Source organism: Gekko japonicus, unplaced genomic scaffold (assembly GCF_001447785.1).
Source record: "Gekko japonicus isolate JY-2015 unplaced genomic scaffold, Gekko_japonicus_V1.1 scaffold777, whole genome shotgun sequence".
NCBI lineage: Eukaryota > Metazoa > Chordata > Lepidosauria > Squamata > Gekkonidae > Gekko > Gekko japonicus.
Window position 1 is genome coordinate 544,168 of NW_015160858.1, and position 18,588 is coordinate 562,755.

At 48.2% G+C, this 18,588-nt stretch overlaps 1 protein-coding gene across 1 annotated transcript in view; it reads left to right on the top strand.

Moving 5' to 3' along the window:
- Positions 1 to 18,588, top strand: part of EFNA2 (ephrin-A2) — a 227,537-nt gene that overhangs the window by 204,960 nt on the left and 3,989 nt on the right. The window contains exon 3 of the mRNA XM_015421740.1: positions 12,271 to 12,336. Within this exon, the coding sequence (XP_015277226.1) occupies positions 12,271 to 12,336 (66 nt within the window). The remainder of the gene's footprint in view (positions 1 to 12,270; positions 12,337 to 18,588) is intronic.

Here is an 18,588-nt window from a genome sequence, read left to right on the forward strand (position 1 = left end):
CATCTTCTTCCTCTTCTTCGTCATCTCCTCCTCCTCCACGTGACTGAAAGTGAACCACAGCTGCCATTTTCTGGCTGTCTCCACCTCCTGCGGCAGCCGTTTTGTGGCTGCGCCTACCTCATGTGTCAGAATCCCAAGGGTTCCCCCAGCCTCAAAAAGCTTGGAGACCCTTGATCTAAAGCAACCCCATCCACAGACTCATCAACCCAGGTAAAGCCCGCTAGCCCTTTAACTGACATAAGAATGGCTAAGCCAGTGGCAGTGGAGGAGGCTATGACCTCTCCCGCCAAGGAAGGCCTACCGTGACATCAGAGCAGGTCAGCAAATGCACTGAGAGAGGCAGAACAAGCAGGAGGAGAAACGCCAATGAAGAGGCCCGGAGGGGAGTATTCACCACAGGGATGCTAGAAGACCAATCAGGGCCTGCCCTATTGTTGGGCCTTGAGAAAATCTTTGTGTTTGCAGCGGGCAGCAAAACTCCCGGTTTCACAGGAGCATGCTGCAAGACACAGTGACGGACGGCTGCTTGTCCAGGTGCCTTAAAAAAAAAGTATTCAACCAATTCGTATATTTAAATATTATTTATCATACGGTATATGTTTAGTATAAGAAGGTCTATCGGAGAACATTAGCCAGGATAACGTTTAAAAATTTCATTTACAGTGAGAAAGACAGGGTATAAATATAATGTCTTCATTTATCTTGATTGTCTTTAAAAAGAATAAGAAAGAAAAAAGAGGGGGGGGATCGGTGCTCAGTCCTCCTCCAGACCTTTCCCTGTTCCTCCACTTCCCTGTGCAAGAAGTGGTCAACCAGACCATCTTGCTGGGTCAGTTAACTAGACCACCTTCTGGTTTTCCAACAGGGGGCAAACAGATGCTTCTGAGAAGTCCACAGGTAGGGTGTGAAGGCCACATACCCCCTTAATAACTCTTTGCCCAAAGAAGGTGGTGTGCTGAGGTAGACTCCTGCTGAACATGGAGGTTCAATTTCGCTAGCTGTCACGGCTTTAATAGTAGCCTAATACCCCAAAAGGAAAGGGAATTTGATGGGAAGGACTCATTGCCATGTCAGGAAGAGCTTTTATTTTGATCAGGGGAGGGCAACAACCCCTTCCACCTTCGCCAGTTTGGTGTAGTGGTTAGGAGCGTTGTCTCTAATTTGGGAGAACTGGGTTTGAGTCCTCACTCCTCCACATGCAGTTGCTGGGGTAACCTTGGGTCAGTTACAAGTTCTTTCAGAGCTGTTCTCTCATGAGCAGTTCTCAAAAGAGCTCTCTCAGCCCCACCTACCTCGCAGGGTGTCTGTTGTGGGGAAAGGAAGGGAAAGGATATTGTAACTCACTCTGAGACTTCTTCAGGTAGTGAAGGGCGGGGTATAAATCCAATCTCCTCCTCCTCCTCCTCTTCCTCTTCTTCGTCTTCTACCTTTTTAATTGGAGTCCTGTTTGCTTTAGTGGACCACACTGAACTAATAAGGAATGCACAGACTCAAGAGCTTGCTTGAAAGAAATAAAATTGTTTATAGAGATGCAGCGTTCAGCATACCAGAAAATGAACCAAAAGACACACAAAAAATTTTTTTTTGGGGGGGGGGAGTTGTACCCGCACATAGCTGCCCTGAGCCTGCTTCGGAGGAGAGGGCGAGGTATAAATCAAATAAATAAATAAATGTGGCGCCCTTGTGGTGCTGTACCAATCATTTATGACTGGATTCTCCCATGAGGACAAGATACTCCAGTTGTAAATGATCATTGGAGCGCGGTGCCTCAAACTGTTTAATTCCCCTGGGGTGAACGGGACCCAAATTTAACACCACCATTTTAAAAACGCCTTCCCTCGCAACAGACCCCCGTAGGCTTCCGTTGTACAGCTCGCATGCTTCAAACTGAGTTGCCAGTAAGGTCCCAAGAATCGAGCCCCCCTTGTGGGTTAATTTCAAGGTCAACATTAGTGAGGAAGAAACTTAACATCACAGCGCCCGTCTCCAAGCCCGAGGAAAACATCTCTTGAATCTTCAATTTTATTTTTTTAATGGGGGGGGGGCATTCAATAAAGAAATTTTACAATAATAATAATATTAATTAAAAACCACGACCCCAAAGCACTCCACGTACTCTCTTGGTCCAGGAACTAGCGGCAGATTTATCTTCCTTAATATTTCTCTCCCCCCTCCCCCTTGCTTCTAAAGCATCTGTTTTCAACTCTCTTAATTTGTTCTTTTTATCTATATTAAATTACCATTTTCCTCTCTCTCCCACTCTGCCTGTGTAAAATGTCACTTGTAAAATAGCTACTTTTCTCTCTCTCTCTTTTTATTTTTTAATGTCGTTAGAGAGAGATTACACAGGAGTAAATAGTGAAACTCATCACGGCTAAGCCAGTTAGAATTCATGTCATGTGGAACATTAGAAATTATGCCTCTTTGAGGCAACCCTATTTAGCAGACATAAAAGAACAGGCATTACCACCTTCTATAGCTTGCAAATTGGAATTCCATTAACCTTCCAGGCATTGAGTACGAGGGCCCTGTTTGCAGTCCACAGTTCTAGGTCAAGGTTAAGCAGCGTCTTCTGGGACATGAGGGATTCCGTTCGGCTTCTGAGATCAATGTTTGAAAAAAGGGTCAGAACCAGAGTGGGACGGGGACAGCGGATTATCCAGGTGCAAGGTTTATATCTGAGTAGGGTTTCCGTATGGTCAGAATCAGGGCCCATTTGCTACTCTGTCCACTGAAACGGGGGGGGGGGGGATTGGCAGATTTCTTCTTGCGCAAGCATACCGTGGAAAATGGCATCCACGTTCCAATTTCCCTTTGCCTCGCGTAGAAGCACTCTCCCGGTCTTTGTGCTGATGAAGAAGAAGAAGAAGAGATTGGATTTATACCCCGCCCTTCACTACCCAAAGGAGTCTCAGAGCGGCTTACAAACTCCTTTCCCTTCCCCTCCCCACAACAGACACCCTGTGAGGTGGGTGGGGTTGAGAGAACTCTGACACAAACTGCTCTTTTTCACGGACAGCTGTGCCAGAGCTTGTGACTGACCCAAGGTCACATCAGCAGGTGCAAGTGGAGGAGTGGGGAATCAAACCCGGTTCTCCCAGATTAGAGTCCGCACACTTAACCACTACACCAAACTGGCTCTCTGTGTGATGTTTGTTCTGTGCCGTTGTCAGCTGCCAGTCTTGTGCGGTGGAAGTGGAAGACAGGCATAATGCGATGCAGGTGAAGTGCATCCTGTGCGTTGCAGGGGGATTGCGTCACAGGAGTTGCGGAGACAGCTTAACGTGGGGATACAGTTTCCTGCAGCATCCCTGCGTCGCCAGTTATCGGTAGTTCTTTTACCAAAGAAACTACTAATAACTGCTGTTGTTACGTGTACACAGTAGCATAAACCAAATGAGGGGGGACCCTAATATAATCTAAACAGCAGGAAAAGGAAGGAAGGGACTAAACGAGATGGTCCAAGACAACGGGGACCAATCTAAGAAAACAGTAACTCATCCTTACCGTGGAAACAAGGTAGGGACAGAGAGAGAGAGGGGTGGCCCCCCCAAGAGGGAGTTCCAGGAATAAGGAGTAGTAAAGGGGGGAACATTTGTATATCCAGAGAGAGAGAGGGGGGGTGCTCTCCCCCCCCCCCCCCAAGAGGGAGTTCCAGGAATAAGGAGTAGTAAAGGGGGGAACATTTGTATATCCGGGCTCCACTAAACAAGATGGCTGAGCTGTGATCAGATCTCTCAACCAGTGTTCCGTCTAAGCTGAGTTAGTGTGAGCCAGCTCACAGTTTTTTAGCCTCTGGCTCACACATTTTTGTCTTAGCTCAGGAAGGATGGCTCCAGAGCAAACTAATTGATGCAGCAGCCAAAGCGCTCACTCACAACTTTAATGCCAGTGGCTCACAAAGTAGAATTCTTGCTCACAAAACGCCACAGCTTAGAGGGAGCATTGGTCTCAACATCTTTAATTTTCTTTAAAAAAATTTTTTTTTTTGAGGTTTGGATTATTTATTGCTGTGACACAGGGTGGTTGGAAGCAATGCTCCCTCTAAGCTGTGGAGTCTTGTGAGCAAAAATTCCACTTTGCGAGCTACTGGCATTAAAGTTGTGAGCGAGCGATTTGGCTACTGCATCAGTTCGTTTACTCTGGAGCCTCATCCTTCCTGAGCGGAGAGGGAAATGTGTGAGCCGGAGGCTAAAGAACTGTGAGCTAGCTCACACTGACTCAGCTTAGAGGGAGCACTGGTGGGGAGTGTAACTGGAGTTGCTACAGCTGCTCTCCTGCAATTTCCAGGCTACAGGTGGGGGGGTGGAGATCACCTGGAATCACAACTGATCTCCAGATTACATAGATATCTTATTTATTTAAAACATTTATTCCAATTCTGGAGAACATGGCTGCTCTGGAAGATGGGATCGCATGGCGATACAGCCCCTCCCAGGCTCCACCCTCAAATCTCCAGGTGTTTCCAAATCCGGAGTTGGCAGCTGTTTGTTCTCCAGGTGACAAAAGATCGGTTCCCCTGGAGAAAATGGCTGCTTTGGAGGGTGAACTCTATAGCAGCATGCCCTGCTGAGGTCCCTCCCCAAACCCCACCCTCCCCTGGCTCCACCCTCAATTCTCCAGCTGTTTCCCAAGTGGAAATTGGCAACCATCTTACACTCCCCCCCACTTGCACCCACTGAAACAATCAGCTTACCCAACAGGGATGCCAGCCTCCAGGTGGGACCCGAGGATCCCCTGGAATTACCGCTCATCTCCAGGAAACAGAGATCAGTTTTCCCCACCGAGGTCCCTGTCCTCCCCAGACTCCATTCCCAAATCTTCACGAGTTTCCTAACCTGGATCTGGCAACTCTACCCCCCCTGCCGATGGCCAGGAGGGACCAGGCAACCCTTCCCCGGCTCACACACACACACCCTGACCCAAGCTGCCACTGGCCTTGATCGGAGAACACAGAAGGCTCCGCTGCCTCTTTTTCCTTCTCCTGGGGGTAACAGTTGCTTGGGGAACAGATTTCTGTCTGGAAATCAGCACGGGGGTGAAGAGCTAAGCTCGCACACCTCCCCAAGGGCCAAGGCTGGATCCAAATCCCCCTCACTGGCCTTACAGCTGCTTTTAGGTAAATTAAAGACTCGATAGCGGGTTTCCATCATCCCTCCTAGTTGAGTTCCAGCTCTCCAACCGTTAATGCTGCTCTCAGGCCCAGTTCATTCCTACCTGCAGTTAGGATTAAGAAATTCCTGGAGAGTTGGAGGTAGAGCCCAGGAAGGGCAGGGCTTAGGGAGCGGAGGGGCCTAACCAGTGTTTCCTCTAAGATGAGTTCACGTGAGCTAGCTCCCAGTGTTTTGGCCTCCGGCTCACACATTTTTGTCTCCGCTCAGGAAGAATGGCTCCAGAGCAAACTAATTGATGCAGCAGCCAAAGCGCTCGCTCATAACTTCAATGCCAGGAGCTCACCAAGTAGAATTTTTGCTCACAAGACTCTGCAGCTTAAAAGGAGCATTGGGCCTAAGCAGGGGTCATTTCGTAGAAAAAGAGGTGCAGGAGCTCATTAGCATAACTCATTAGCGTAACTCATTTGCATATGCCACACCCCTTACAAGTGTGTCTGAAGGCAACACCCATCGCTCAGGCTCCACTGGACTGTTTTGGATTGCTAGCTATTGGGGGGGGGGGGAGGAACGTGCAAATCTGTCCTCACAGAGGAGGGAGAGCTTGTACCTGAATAAAACTTGGTCTTAAAGGTGCCACTGGACTGTTTTGGGCCGGGGGGAGCTCTGCAACTTACCTGGCTGCTTCTTGCTCTGACTGAGGGCTGCTGGGAGCAGGGGGTGGGGCTTGTTGCATGTGCCCGCCCCCTGGGCTCTTTAATGCCGGAGCTCCGCTCCTGTGTGCTCCTGCAGGAAATGACCCCTGGGCCTAAGCGAAGTGTAATGCCATAGAGTCCATTCTCCATATCTGCTATTTCCTCCAGCAGAACTGATCTCTCGTGTCTGGAGATGGGTTGTAATTCCGGGAGATCTCCAGACCCTCCCTGTGGATTGGCAACCCTGTCTACTGTTCAGGTCAGCAAGGGCAATGGATAATACCAGAATCCACAGCACGTTCAGACCCGCCTCTGGACCAGTGAAGAAACATCCTCTTCACAATAGAAAGGTGCTCAGAGACAGTGTGCTCATTTTAAAAATAGCTGTGTTCTAATGGGGGGACTCTGCACACACTCAGAGGCACTGATACTGAAGTGCCTAGGGTTACCAGGTCCTCCCGGCCACTGGCAGGGAATGGAGGGTAAGATGTCCAGCTCTAAATTGAGAAACTCTTGGAGATTTGAGGATGGAGCCTGGGGAGGACAGGGACCTCAGTGGGGTACAAGGCCACAGAGTCCACCCTCCAAAGCAGCCATTTTCTACAGGGGAAATGATCTCTTTCATCTGGAGGTGAGCTGGAGTTCCGGGGGATCCCCAGGTCCCACCTGGAGGGTGGCATCCCTATGTGCCACAACTTGTTTGCTTGTATGGATTTCTTAAAGAAGTGTGTTTGGTTCTAACTGAATGAAAGAATGAGCTGAGAAAGCGTCATTAGATGTCTAGTTCATTAGAATAACAAAAACCAGCGCAAATCACAGTGAATGAAGGGGATGCCCGTCCTTGCATTTTGCCTTCTGATTGCCCTAAACCTGGGACCTCTTCTCCCTTCTGAAATTTGACCAGAAGTATTCTTTGGGTTAAGGGCATGATCCCTGAGCACTGAATACAGATTGGGTGGGCAACAAAGAAACATTTCTCCTGGAAGGCAACAGAAATGTGCACAACTATTAAAAAACCCAGACCCAACATGGACAAGCATCGCTCCAACAAAAGCCAACCAATTATTTGAGACAAAGGAATACAAAAACGACGACAAAGAATGCACCCAAACCCTATTGTGTGTCCCTAATGGATTGCTCTCTGACACACAACTCAAAACTCAGACGCCCCTCCCACACGCAAAACGGTCGGGGGCAGATCTGACCCCTGCTTCGGGGCCACAAAAGCCACCCCTTTTCTTGGCACCTCAGCTTCCCTTCGAAATCAAGAAGACCCTTTTACAGGCAGGAGAGAATCCTACAGGTTTCCCCACCTTTTCAGTTTTTCGTGTTAAATTGCTAGCATGATTCGTGGGTCCTTCCAAATATTCAGGGCCTTGGCTCGGTTTGGCCACTCGTCCTTCATCGAGATGGACCAAAACTCAGAATCCTCCGGGTTCCGGCCGACCTTGTTAGTTTTCTGCGTAAAACGAGTCCTCGTACCTTTGAAATAAGGATTGGCGAGTGAAGTCAAAGGAAGGCAAAGTGACCAAGGACGTTGGATGCTTATTTCTCAGCTGGAGACTGCAGGGGGGGGGGGACGTATGCAGAGGAAGCAGATTGTTCAGGGAAAGGTAGCTATGGGAAATTCATGAGGAGGGGGAGAGCAATACAAAGCTTTGGTTTAAGAGAGAAGAAGGGTGAGAAAGAAGAGCTGGCAGAGAAGATGAACACAGTGGAATATGAGATCTGGTGGGGAAGGGGGAAGAAAGATCCAAGTGCCTCTCGTTCTTTCTTGGCCAGAGGATGAAGTGGGGCCATTCTGCTTCCCCCCCCCTCTTGCTATGTGGATGACAGATTCATACAGAGATTTATAATTTGCAAAAAAGAAACAACCCGCTTCCCTTCCCTTTAGGGCAGCGCCCAAAGCAACTGATGATAAAACCCACCCCCCCAAAACAAACACATCCCACCTATGGATATCATCCGGTCTCATTAATAAAAACCAGTCTTCCAGTATCCAGAGACCCTGGGGCAGGATATGCCCCTAGAGTGGGTGGGGCTATGCAAATCAGGTCTTTCTCTGTCGCCCCTAGGTCCCGTTGAGAAGCGGTCTTTGGTCCCAAGAAAAGGTGACGTCACGGTGACTTTGCTCTCTTGTCCGAAGACAATGTCACCCCTCGCTCTAGGAGAACCTGAAGCCATGGGAAAGGGAGGGGGGGTCTGGGACAGGAATTAGAATGAAGCCCTCCCATTGTTAGCCATCAATGTCTCAGCAAGGAATATTCAAAAGCCTCTGGGAACAGCTGCCTTCCGTCCCTTGAATTTGTTGGACCGAGAGGAGATTCTACACCGAGGAAACTGCCTCTCCTGTAAGAGACGGGACACTTTCCAAATAACAACAAAAATGACGTAAATGCTTTTCTGGAATGCTGTAGACGAGAACAACAAAAATAACGTAAATGCTTTTCTGGAATGCTGTAGACACAGTGCAGACACCATCTCTTCTATCTCTGAGTTTATAAAATGGCCCCGGGACGGGAGGGGGGGGGCGGTTCCCCAAGGTTGAGCTTGCATTTGAACCAGAGTTCGTTGCACAAACTCAGCTCCTCTGCCGGTAGACTGAGTCTCCTGGGTGCTGTTTGTAAAGCGGGAAATGACAAGGACTGACCTCTACAGCAGTAGGAGACGGAGGTATTCACAGACTAGAGGTGTAATACAAAAACAACAATAAATACAGTACCAGAAGGATTGTGTTCAGCACGATCAGTGACAGTGGATTCTGCTGACTCATACCAGATTTCGTGAGTGGCAAAGGGCCTTTGTAAAGATTCAGATTCTGTCTCCCTATTATTGGTATAATTATGCACATGCAGGACTGTTGGGGTTTTTTGCCTTGGAATAATTGCCTCCATGGCCCACGATCTCTATGTAAAGCAAGCCAAGAGACCCCAAACAACTTGGGGAGTTTTTCTGAAGAATATCAGCTTTGAAATGGATTTCAGTTTGCTATCCGTCATCAGTGCATTGTTGGCTGAATGTTACATTCCGCCGGCGCTTTGCCATATTTATGAGGGTTTCTGTCTTTTCATAATTGGCTGAACGCATTGTTGTGTTTTTGCCTATACACTGTATTTTGTCCGTAATCCGTTTCTGCAGTATGCGAGTGCTGATATTTATGAACCCAGGCATTGACTACGATCCTTTTAATACTTCATTGTTGTTTTTCTATTACGCCTCTAGTGCCTGAGTACTTCTGTTTTCAAATGTTGCCAGTTTACACACACACAATCGGAAGATCTCTGCTCCAAAGGAGTAGAAAAGAGCAAGAGACCAGGAGCACCTTAAAGACTAACACCATTTGTGGCAGGGCAGGAGCTTTCATAAGTCACGGCTCACTTTTTCAGAGAGATCAAGATACGTGGCCGTGCTAGTCTGTCTGTAGCAGGAGAAAGGAGCAAGAGTCCAGGACCACCTTCAAGACCGACAACATTTGTGGCCGGGGAGGAGCTTTTCTGAGTCACCGCTCACTTCTTCAGATAAATTGAGATGGATGGCCATGTTAGTATGTCTGTAGCAGGAGAAAAGAAAACCAGCTTCAGCTGCCTCCTAAAAATTGAAAGTGTGTGTAGGGGGGGTTGGGTGCTTCTCCTTGGGGAGGTTGTTCCATAATCGTGCGGCTCCTAAAGGTTGGCACAATCACCTTCGGGGATGTACCTTGAAATACCTGTTACTAGGGGGGTGTTGCAACTTTTGCTTTCCTATCCTACTCTGAGTAGACAGCCCGGAGGCATCTAGGAGTCCCCTGTGGTAAAGAGGACACCCACTTTGGTGGACTTCGGGTCTCATCTTTGGGTCTTTGGGGGGGGGGCAACAGTGAGAGGGCTCCTAGTGTCCTGGCCCCACTGCTGGACCTCCTGATATCACCTGGTATTTTCGGCCACTGTGTGACAGAGTGTTGGACTGGATGGCCCATTGGCCTGATCCAACATTGGCTTCTCTTCTGTTCTTATGTTCTTATCGAGGGGTTGAAAAGTAACAGTGCAAAGAGCTTAAACGAACACATGTCCAGTGGACAGCAGGGGAAACGGTGTGGTAGCTGTTGTATGGCTGTCGCAAGAGAAATGACTGAGAGGTGGGTTTTCCCCCCACTCCTGCCAAACCAAAACCTAAGAGCTGCATGTGGTTTGGGGGAGGGGCCAATGCTGCCGAGCACAGATCTGTCTAGTCGATAAGCAGATATTCTAAAGCAACATAAACGTCCAGGACATTAGGAAGGAAGTTCCACAAATGTTCCTCCTGGAATTCCGTATCAGTTGGGTAAGGGGGAGTGGGGACCAGAAGAAGGATATGTACACAATAGGAAAAAAAAATAAAACACAGACCAAAAGGTGCCCATTGCTAAAAGGCACTGGAACATCTGGATCTTCCAGCATCTGGAAAATGCGTGGCGAGCCCTAGAAGAGCCCTGAGTCTGTGGCTCTTTGAAAAGGTGCCCATTGCTAAAAGGCACTGGAACAGCTGGATCTTCCAGCATCTGGAAAATGCGTGGCGAGCCCTAGAAGAGCCCTGAGTCTGTGGCGGGAAGGCTCGTTTTATGTCCTGTTTCCAAGACGTGGCCAGCTTCTTTTCTAAGACACAATTCGGGAGCGGCAGGATAGATGAGGCGGGAGCAGAGGGCGGGGTGTAGGGGGGGGTGCGTCTGGGCTCAGATCTACGGCCCCCTGGAGAAACATCAGTATAAATGGTGTTTGGGATGTGGCTTGAGCATTCATTTGGGATGACCCTTCAAAGGAGAGGAAGCGTCAGCCTTTTCTTAAAACAGGATATTCCCTGCCCAGCACGGAATTGGACTGTCAGGTTTGATCTGTTTCAGATCAGGCTAAAAATCCACCTTGTCAAAGCTCCCCTCCAACCCCCCACTCCCACCACCACCACCACCAATGCTTTATATACCCCCTTTTCTCAGCCGATCTGTCCATCCTAATCCAGACAATTTCATGCCTCAAAGCCTTCCCACCAGTCCCTCCAATCGTCCCCTCCGCCCCCCCTCCGCCCCCTTTTAATTACAAACTTTCCCTCCCCCAGACAAACCCTGCCCGACATGTCTCTCACACGTACCCCCACCCCACCCCCCTCGGATGAAGGAGGCCCTCCAAAGCGTATCATTTGCCTTGGCAGATTTTTATTGGGGGAAATCCAAACACATCTAAGGACATTTGGTCAGGAAAAGCATCCCAACTGAGGGTCAGACAACTTTTGACATTTTTTTTTTGTGGTAGTGGGGGGGGGGGGGGTTGAGAGAAGCGTTGATCAAAGATGTGGTTTTAAAAGCAGGAGTTTTCAGTCAAGCTTAAGGGATTGGGGGCTAAGCCTCTTAACGGGGCCTAGAAACATGTGCGGGTCAAACATCAGTTGGTATGTCCGCTGCGGAGTCTGCAGGGTCATCGGCCAATTCGCAGGAGAAACCTAAGGGGCTTTCCGTGGTCTGTACGATGGTGTCACATCAACGTATGTGCAAAGAGCATCTTCAGGCTTGAGTGAGGCCCACTGAATTCACTCCAGGGCCGTAGGATCAGGCTGTTAGGCAGGAGAGTTCTGTTTGTCATTTCTGCGGGGGGGGGGGAAGGCTTCCTGTTCAGTCCTTCCCCCAGGAAGCAGACATAGACATCGGGGCAAGCAAGGACTGGGTGTGACCCAAAGCAAGCCCTTATGCCTGCTGCCATTCCAAATTCTCCTTCTGCCAATAAATAACTCCTGCTCGGAAGTTTGTGCCAAATGCAGTGCCGTCACATGCTGCCTTGATCGTCTCCTAGCTCGAACCTGCTTTGCTTTTGTCAGCCTGAAGTTAAGGAGGGGTTGTGGCTCCATAGCAGAGCATCTGCTTGGCATGCAGAAGGCCCCCAGGTTCAATCCCCAGCATCTCCAGTTAAAAGGGATCAGGGGGTAGGTGCTGTGAAATACCTCTGCCGGAGACCCTGGAGAGCCGCTGCCGGTCTGTGTAGACAGTACTGACCTTGATAGACCGAGGGTCTGATTTGGTATCAGGCAGCTCCCTGTGTGTATTCATGTGGGTCTGAGAAGGTGCTGCAAAGCTACTCTGCCCAGCCTGCTGACCTCACTAAGCCTCTGCAAGCAGGCTGGGATCTGTCTCCTGTTTGCCAGGAGGGCTTCGTCATTCCATACCGAAAAGAAAACCATAATTGATTTTGAATATTGCATAATCTTTGGTGACTCTGTATTCACTGTGTTGGAGGTGTTCTGATTGGCAATATCGTTCGTTTCTCAAGAGACAAGATGGGGGACGAGCACATGTATGGATACTATCCTAGGGGAGGGCAAGGGAGAGTCCCAAGGCCATGCGCTCAGGATTATTCTGCATCTTTTTTTTTTTTTTTTGCAGATTCCGAATTGAACATCCATGGGCTTGTATCACACTCTGACCACCGATTTCCCCCCCCCCCCCCACCCTGTGTGTTTTGCAGCGGCCACCCCGCCTAACCTGGTTGACAAGCCCTGCTTAAAGCTGAAGGTTTACGTTCGACCCACAAGTAAGTAACATGCACTTGTGTGCATCAAGGCTCTCATTTGCTTCATCAGCTGGTGTGCTTGCAGAAGACAGTAGTCCAGGTTGCATATTAGAGAGTCGGTGTGGTGTGATGGTTAAAGTCCTTTACTGGGATCTGAGACACCTGGGTTCAAACACACAGATGACTATAAAGCGTAATGAAGAAACCCTGTCTGAGTAGCTCAAGAACCTGGGGTGATTTGGGATACCCACCTGCTTCTTGGTAGGTAAGTCGGATTGGTTGCTAAGGACATCTAGTATGTAGATTCTTACCCGTTCTGGAGTGGTCTGATATATTGAGAACATTTCTGTACCACCCGGGCTTGACTGCTGCAATGCTCTCTGACTGGGACTGCCCTTGGAGACATCCTGAGAGCTTCAGCTTATTTAGAATATTTATAGCCCACTTTTTCTCCCTGAAGGCTGCCAAAGCTTCTTAGAACAGCAAAAGAAAAGTGCAATGTAAATAAGCTGAACAGAAAAAACAAACGTGATTTGGGTTTGCCAGGGTTCAGTAGATGGTTTATCCAAGCCACCAGTAAGAACCATGAGCTAAGAGCCAAAGGATCAAGAGTCTTTTGGTTCGTGCCCTTCAAGTTGTGCCCAAGGGCTCATGCCAGTTGTCACGCCCAAGTGCTATTGTCACTGTTAGGAAGGGGAAGACAAACTTAACCCAGATGGTACTCAGTTGCCGTTGCTAGACTATTTCCAACAAGCCAGCAAGATATTCCTCCCTTTCCCCTTCTCTGCTGACATGGAGTTGTTATCTGGACTTGGTTGGCCGTGCCAATTACCCACTATGCTTCTGGGTTCAGTTCAAATCAATGGTTTCCTTTCCCTAGATTTAACAGCCATTAGCTATTCATCCACAGTTTCTCGCACACACAGAAGTGAGAATGAAAGTCAGTTCCCTCTTGACACTATAAAGAGAAAAATTGCCACATCTCTCATGCAGTTCGCTAATCTACCTGGTAGCAGAGAGCGAATCTACCTGATCTGGACAATACGGGTATTTGCATTCCTCTGTGGGAACTCTGTTATATCTCCCTTGCACCTCAAGTGAGTCTAGGGTGTTACACCTTCCCGATAGAAAAGCTTGTCTAAACTTATGAATTCCTAACCAGCAGAAATAGCCTGGCAAGGAAGAATTACCGCTAAAGGGTATCTGGAAGAAGAGCGGAGAACATTTACAGTTTGCGTCCTTGAGCACCAAGGGCCAATCGTCAAAAACGATGGTTTAACCTTGAAAGTTCTTCATAGCCTGGGAATCCTGTACCCCCTTGCAAGTACTGGTGAGGGAGGAGGGGAAATTAAAAATCAAAATTGGGATCCTCGGGGGGCTACACTTTGAGATACGCAGCCACAGGACATTCCTGTTTTAGTGGCCCTTTGGCAAATTCAGTACACGGTTCTGCAGTTTAAGGTATTTAGCCCAAGCGATTTTCAATAGCAGTTTCCTGGTAGTTTCAAAGGGCATCCGTGCTGGTCTGCAGTAGATTCAACAAGAATTTGGGGAATCAGAGCTTTTACGAGTCAGAGCTCCCCTCGTCAGAAAGCTCACCCCCCCCCCAAATCCTGTGGTTTTTTAAAGTGCTTCTGGACTCGAATCTAACTTTCCTGGTACTTCACAAATGAGACTGTGATTCCGTTGTGCGCACTGTGATGTTTTTCCGCACTGTTAAACTGCTTGAAATGTAGGAAAGGAGGCATATGCTCTGCAAAATAAATGCATCTCTTTCTCCGGCCGTGCTGTATAGAAAGATAAGTTGTTAGAACAGCTTAGCGAAGAACCGGTCTCAGGTCTGAAGGTGTTCGCCGTATAAGGTCACGTGTCCGTCAGGCTTTGTTTGAGAATGAGTGACTGTTTCTGGTTTAGGGTCCAGCAACACCTTAGGGGTTGTAGAAGCGTTAAAGAGTCAGAACTCTCTTTGTCAGAGTTTTTACTCTTGAAAGCTTCTACCCTGAAACCCCTGTTGGTCTTTAGAGTGCTATAGAACTTGAATCTCACTATTCTACTTAGAGATGTGAAAGCCCGGAAAAAACCCAGAAAAATTCGGGGGGGGGGGGGGCTTGTTTTTAAAAAAATTTTTTCCTGAAGACTTTTTTGCTTTTTTCTGAAAAATTGGAAAAATTGAAAAAAGAAAAGAAAAGAAAAGAAAATTGATTATGGAGCGTTTTATTTTAACGTGATGAATAAAATATTTTAAGACAAGGTGTTCAAATATTTTCCAAATCATTTCTAAAAATATGTATGGTATCAGATTGATCTAATTTATGTGCACTGAGGACAAGCAAGTCCTAGGTTACAAACTGAACTCTCCAATGCAAGTACAAGATGCATTTCTACCTTTAGGAGGTGCTGTTGTCACAAGAAAAGAAAAAGGTTTCAGGGGTTTTTTTTGCATGTGGGTGGGTATTCTGTTTGTAATAATTGTTTGGATACACTATATTTTTAATATGCTAGTTGTGATAATTTCATGCCAAGTAAAAATTTCCATAGTATATTTTATGTTCCTAAAGTAACAGAATGACTTTCAATCTCGAAAAGAAAAAAAGTGCTAACGTAGCATTTGTTTTTCAATTTTTCCGAAAATTTCCGTTTCCCCCCTGGAAATTTTACATCTCTAGTTCTACTGCTGAGCAACATAGCTACCTGCCGAAACTACTTTTGGTTTGAGACAGCTGTGGGTCACCACAACCCCAGGACTGTACCTTCAACCCTGCAAAAATAACAACGGCAGATGACGGACCTTCAAGTTAATTGGCGTTATCCAAAAATGGCCCTTGAACAAACCAATCTAGGCTCAGTTCAGACATCTCATGAAACCAGGGTTTAATGGGACCACCTGTGGCTGGCGTAATCTGAACACGGACTGCTCCATTAACGATCATTAGTTGGGGTACATCAAACCGGGATTGGAAATGCTGGTTTGAAATTGCTAGATTACCCGCTGTTAGTCTTAATGATGGTTCCATGTGATGTATGAACTAGGTTTGCCAGTTTCAGGTTGGGAAATTCTTGGACATTTGTTTTGCGTGGAGGGGGGAGGTCGAAAGGGACGCAGTGGCTTAGTGTCCACCCTCCAAAACAGCCATTTTCTCCAAGGGAATTTATTCCTGTAGTCTGGAGATCTCTCGTAATTTCGGGAGATCACCAGGTGTCACGTGGAGGTTAGCAACCCTAGCACAGATATCGTGGCCCAGTCTTGGTTTATTAAGTTGTACTGCCACACGCCTTACCACAAATCAGGCTGGGATGCCAGCTGGGGTGGCGGAGAAAAGACATTTGATCAAACCTGACCAAGATTTGAAGAAAGCAAGAGTTCAGTGGCACCTTAAAGACTAACATGAAATTAATGAAACTCCAGAGGACAACGGAAGACAGGAGGGCCTGGCGTGATGTGGTCCATGGGGTAGCGAACAGTCGGACTCGACTGTACGACTGAACAACAGCAACAGCATAAAAGACTAACAAAATTCAGTCCAGCATAAACTACATTTGAACCATCGGCTGGGAGCTGAATCCTGGTTTCACCATCTAACCGTAGTTAAAATAAACGAGGGATTTGCGTGACGTCTGAACCGAGCCCCAGAGCTTTTCTCGTAAAAAGGTTATAGTTCCGTTTGTTAAGCATTGTGACTTGCTTTTCAATTTGGCTTGAATCTGTTTTGCACACGCACACACGCGCACACAAAAGGGAAAGGCAAAGAAAAAGAGTCCAGAACCCCTCCCTCTACCCCCTTCTTGACGTTAACATTTCTAGCCACTTGCCTGCTCCCTGGGAAGAGCTGTTGCCAAATACTAATTACATTTTAACAGGAAGAGAAAATTATTAATTTGTGTTTTCTTGCTCCCCCAACGGCTGTGCTATTTGATTCTGAAAAGTAGCCCCTCTGCAGAGAACAGGCAGATTGGACGGGGGATTTTTTTTTTTGGCTTTTTTTAAAAAAAAATAATAATAATAATAATTGTTCTCCTTTCCCCGCATTCCAAACAAAAGCAGCTAGCAAGAGGCCTGAGGGTTTTTTGTACACCTGAGCTCTAGTCTTGAGGTCTTTCTCTCTTTCCTGACACAAAAGTAGCGCCATCTTGTAGAGCTACCTGGGCGCCTTTCACTTTGGCCGAGAGCCCGCACTTGGCATTTTAGCCCGCAGGGAAATTAAAGGTCAACGTTTCTTAAAAGGTGCCTGGACAAATCCCTCCAAGTGACCTTCTCTCACTAGCAGCCTGCGAAAGGAAGGCTGTTTTGCCACTTTGAGACCCGTAAAAGGCCTTCCGCAGCCGAGGAGGCCTGCCATCCATCAGGAAGCAGACCTGCCCATTTCGTGGTTTGGCCTCTGGTTTGGAATCAGGTATATCTAGGGCTGCCAATCTCCCACTATTACAACTGATCTCCAGGCGAGAGAGATCAGTTGCCCTGGGGATAGGGACGCCAGCCTCCAGGTTTGGATCCCCCGGAATTACAGCTTATCTCCAAACTACAGAGATCAGTTCCCCTGGAGAAAATGGCTGCTTTGGAGGGTGGACTCTGTGGCATTATACTCCACCGAGGCCCCTGCCCTCCCCAGGCTCCATACCCAAATTTCCAGGAGTTTCCCAACCTGGGTCTGGCAACCCTTCCCCCTTCATCCCCTGCTGGTAGTCGGGGGGGACCTGGCAACTCTACCTGGAGAAAGTGGCTGCTTTGGAAGGCGGGCTCTATGGCATTATATCACATTGAAGGTCCTCCTCTCCCCAAACCCTGCCCACCTCAGGCCCCACCCCCAAAATCCCCATGTATTCCCCAACCCAGAGCTGACAACCCAAGGTGTATTGTTGAATATCGGAGCAAATATTTTACACTGGAGGCGTACACACCTCGAAGAGCTTTACTCTCTAATAATCAACATTTTCTGGTGGTCCCTGGCCCAAAGGACATCCATCTAGCCTCAACCAGGGCCAGGGCCTTCTCCGCCGTGGCCCCCACCTGGTGGGACATGCTCCTCATCGAGATCGGGGCCCTGTGGGATCTTATTCAGTTCTGCAGGGCCTGCAAGACGGAGCTGTTCTGCCAGGCTTTTGGTTGAGGCTACGGGCGTCCACACATGGTCTCCCCAAGGTTGCCGTCTCCCACCTACCGGCCATCCATCCATTGGTAACCGGCCATATCCATCTGTATTAATGGGTCGGACCTTTCACCAGTAGCTACAACCACTGATTTTAAATGTTTATATTGTGTTTTTAAACCTTATTGTAACTGTTGAGGTATGATGTGACCTGCCCTTAGCCCGCTCGTGGGATGGGCGGGATACAAATACGAAAAATAAATAAATAAAAACAGAGTTGCCAGACTCCCAGTCCAGCCTGATCTTTGGGGCTACAATCCATCGCCGACCAACTGGCGGACGGGGAAAGCCCCACCCCTGAAGAGGCCCATCACGTGTCGACGCGGTTGGCGTGATGACGTCACACGGAAGTGACGTCATTAAGTCGGGGATGTTTGCGTGTTGACACTCTAGCATTTGGGCCCAAAACTCTGTGGTAACCATAGAGTTTCAGCCAAAACGCTAGAGCGTCGACATGCGATGTCCCGACATGATGTCACTTCCGTGTGATGTCACGCGATGTCCCGACGTGATGTCACTTCTGTGTGATGTCATTGCACTGATGACATCGCACACAACAACATCGCCCTGCCCCCCCCACTCCCGGATGGCTCCATCCCGTCCCCTGCCACCAGACCTGGCAATCCCAATTAAGCAACATTTCCTGTAATGATCAAGTAGGCCCCAAAGCTTGGCATGCTGGAATCTGCCAGGCGCTGCCCACGATGGCCATGCAAAAGCTTCTGACTCTACCCCACCTCCCGATGAAGCAAAAAAAGCTCTTTATCCGATTTCTATCCCCACCTTCTGCACAAAAAAGCCCCCCCGAGGTGGCTCATACAATTAAATCCAATTAATGTGGTTTGTGGGTTTTGATTAGATACAGTTCAGCAAGCAGGCTCTGCCCCCTGGCTGCCCCCTGTCCTTGTCCCCAGTCTGAGAATTTTCGAAATCAATAGGTTGGCGTCCTTCCCTGATTGGGGCTGGGTAGATGAAGGCAAAGAGCTCTCCGTGCTTCTTAAGTGTCTCTCGGCCTTTGAGCGGCTTGATTTTTCGGGAGCTGCAGGATGGCCCAGGCTAGCCTGATCTCATCAGATCTCAGGAATGACGCAGGGCCAGCCCAGGCTAGTACTTGAATGGAAGACCAACC